This window comes from Austrofundulus limnaeus, unplaced genomic scaffold (assembly GCF_001266775.1).
Source record: "Austrofundulus limnaeus strain Quisiro unplaced genomic scaffold, Austrofundulus_limnaeus-1.0 Scaffold299, whole genome shotgun sequence".
Taxonomy (NCBI): Eukaryota; Metazoa; Chordata; class Actinopteri; order Cyprinodontiformes; family Rivulidae; genus Austrofundulus; species Austrofundulus limnaeus.
Window position 1 is genome coordinate 371,934 of NW_013952701.1, and position 1,944 is coordinate 373,877.

The 1,944-nt window shown below is 34.2% G+C and overlaps 1 protein-coding gene across 1 annotated transcript in view; it reads right to left on the reverse strand.

The window, feature by feature from the left end:
- Positions 1-1,306, reverse strand: part of dctn3 (dynactin 3 (p22)) — a 3,243-nt gene extending 1,937 nt beyond the window's left edge. Inside the window, exons 1-2 of the mRNA XM_014021602.1 lie at positions 1,109-1,306; positions 164-248 (exon numbers count right to left, since the gene is read on the reverse strand). Coding sequence (XP_013877056.1) covers positions 164-248; positions 1,109-1,306 — 283 coding nt within the window. The remainder of the gene's footprint in view (positions 1-163; positions 249-1,108) is intronic.
- Between the last annotated feature and the right edge of the window lie 638 nt (positions 1,307-1,944).

The following is a 1,944-nucleotide window of genomic DNA, read 5'->3' on the forward strand; positions in this document are numbered from 1 at the left end:
TATATATATATTTTGGGACATTTTAAATCAATTCTGAATCTTTGTATTGATTTTTGGTGCACCCCTAGTGGTCACTCTAATTCACAATGGTTTGCAAAATTACCAGACGTGCTAAATAATTTCTAAAAACAAATAACTCATCTGATGCTAAAGTGTGACTCACTCTTCTTGTGGAGGATCTTTACTCTTTCTCTCTTGTTGGCTGTGTTGGTCAGACCTGCTTGAATCCTGGCCAAAGACTCTGCACACTACATAAGAGCACAAGAGTTAGTTTAAATTATAAGCAAATATATAAAAAGTCATTAAATCATCACCGTCAAATGTAGAGTACTGTTTATTTTACTATGCTTAATGTAAGATGAAAACATAAGCATGCAGTATTAATTGTCAGTATTCAATAAAACTATAATATCCACTTAAAAGAAGGCCCTCAGTGTGCTAACAACACCACATGACACACTGATACCCCCTGTGGAGTTTTAAAAAAGTTTATTATGAAACCTGAATAAAAATGTAGTTTTACATCGCAAAGAGTGGCTTAAGTTTATTTCAGAGACATGTATGAGACTTTTTTTTGCACTGGTAATATTTAAACGTAAACTTCCTAAGATAGTTGTACCTTACACATAGTATAGAATAGAATAGAATAGAATAGAATAGAATAGAATAGAATAGAATAGAATAGAATAGAATTTATTGTCCCGCCGACTGGAAATTAAGCTGTCACAGCAGCATCAATACAGAGGTCTCACTAGTTACTTCACAATATATATATTAATATATATATATATATAATGTAAAGAATTGTGCAAGAATAGAAAACGATATGTTTTGTTTGAGACAGTATCAGAATCCGACATACATTGGTTGCTTTCATAGCAACATAAAACCCCAACAGATTAAAATACATAAATACAGTTATGACGTAAAAGCTTAATGTCTGTCTCTATTTCTGCTAACATAAGCTGTATCCACATTACAGCTTTAGTAAAAACCAAAGAACAGGGCGTTCACTCGCCGCTACTGACATCGACTGCTATGCTAATCTAATGCTAAGCTAAATAACAAATTTAAAAATGTTTTCATGAAAAAAATGCACTAAGTAAACCTTCACAGGTTTTCCAGTTTTGTTCTTTCTTTCGCCATGTATTCGGTTTTCCAAGGCCTGGAGGCGTATTTCAAGGCTGTCCGTGTTCATTTTTTGGTCGAAGCTGGAGAAAAACACAACAGGCCAAAAGAATTCATGCGTCGTACAATGATGACGTAGCGCTTCTTCTTCTTCTTCAGATTTAACGGCAGCTTGCATCCATTAGTGTTGCACTACTGCCATCTCTTGGATCCTCAAATTGCACGCGTCTTCAGCTGAAGCGCGTTGCTTCTCTAATTCTTTTCCTTGTAAAAAATGTTTTTTAGATTTATCCACGGAGAATTTAAACCCCCACTTATAAGACCACTTTTCAACAATTGAAATCGTTCCCTGTAGTTTCTTTACTATAAATTTTATATTCCCCCTCTTTTCCACATTGCTCCATTGTCAACAAGCTATATTTTCTTTTGTTTCCTTCGTTTTTGTCCTGTTTAATTTCAAACGAATAACTTTTTGATATTGAAATTACCTTTTCGTGAAATTACCAAATGCCAGTGGTTTTCAAACACGGCTAATATTTATAAATATATAATTTGTGAGTAACAAGAAAGTGGGAGATTGCAGAATTCAAGAGAGCGGCTACTCATCACAACTCATCAGTGACTAAAACTCTCTTACTTTTACCTTTAATTGTATCTCTGTATTATTTCAAAGTGTTGAAACGCTGTTTCTATGCAGGAAATACCAAGTAGAGCTCAGTTAGTGTTTGGTCATAAAGGATCTTTGTTTTACCGCATGAACTATGACCTGTTTTTTAAACTTGCGTTGCAAAATCCACTTCAGCTACACCTGTTTTT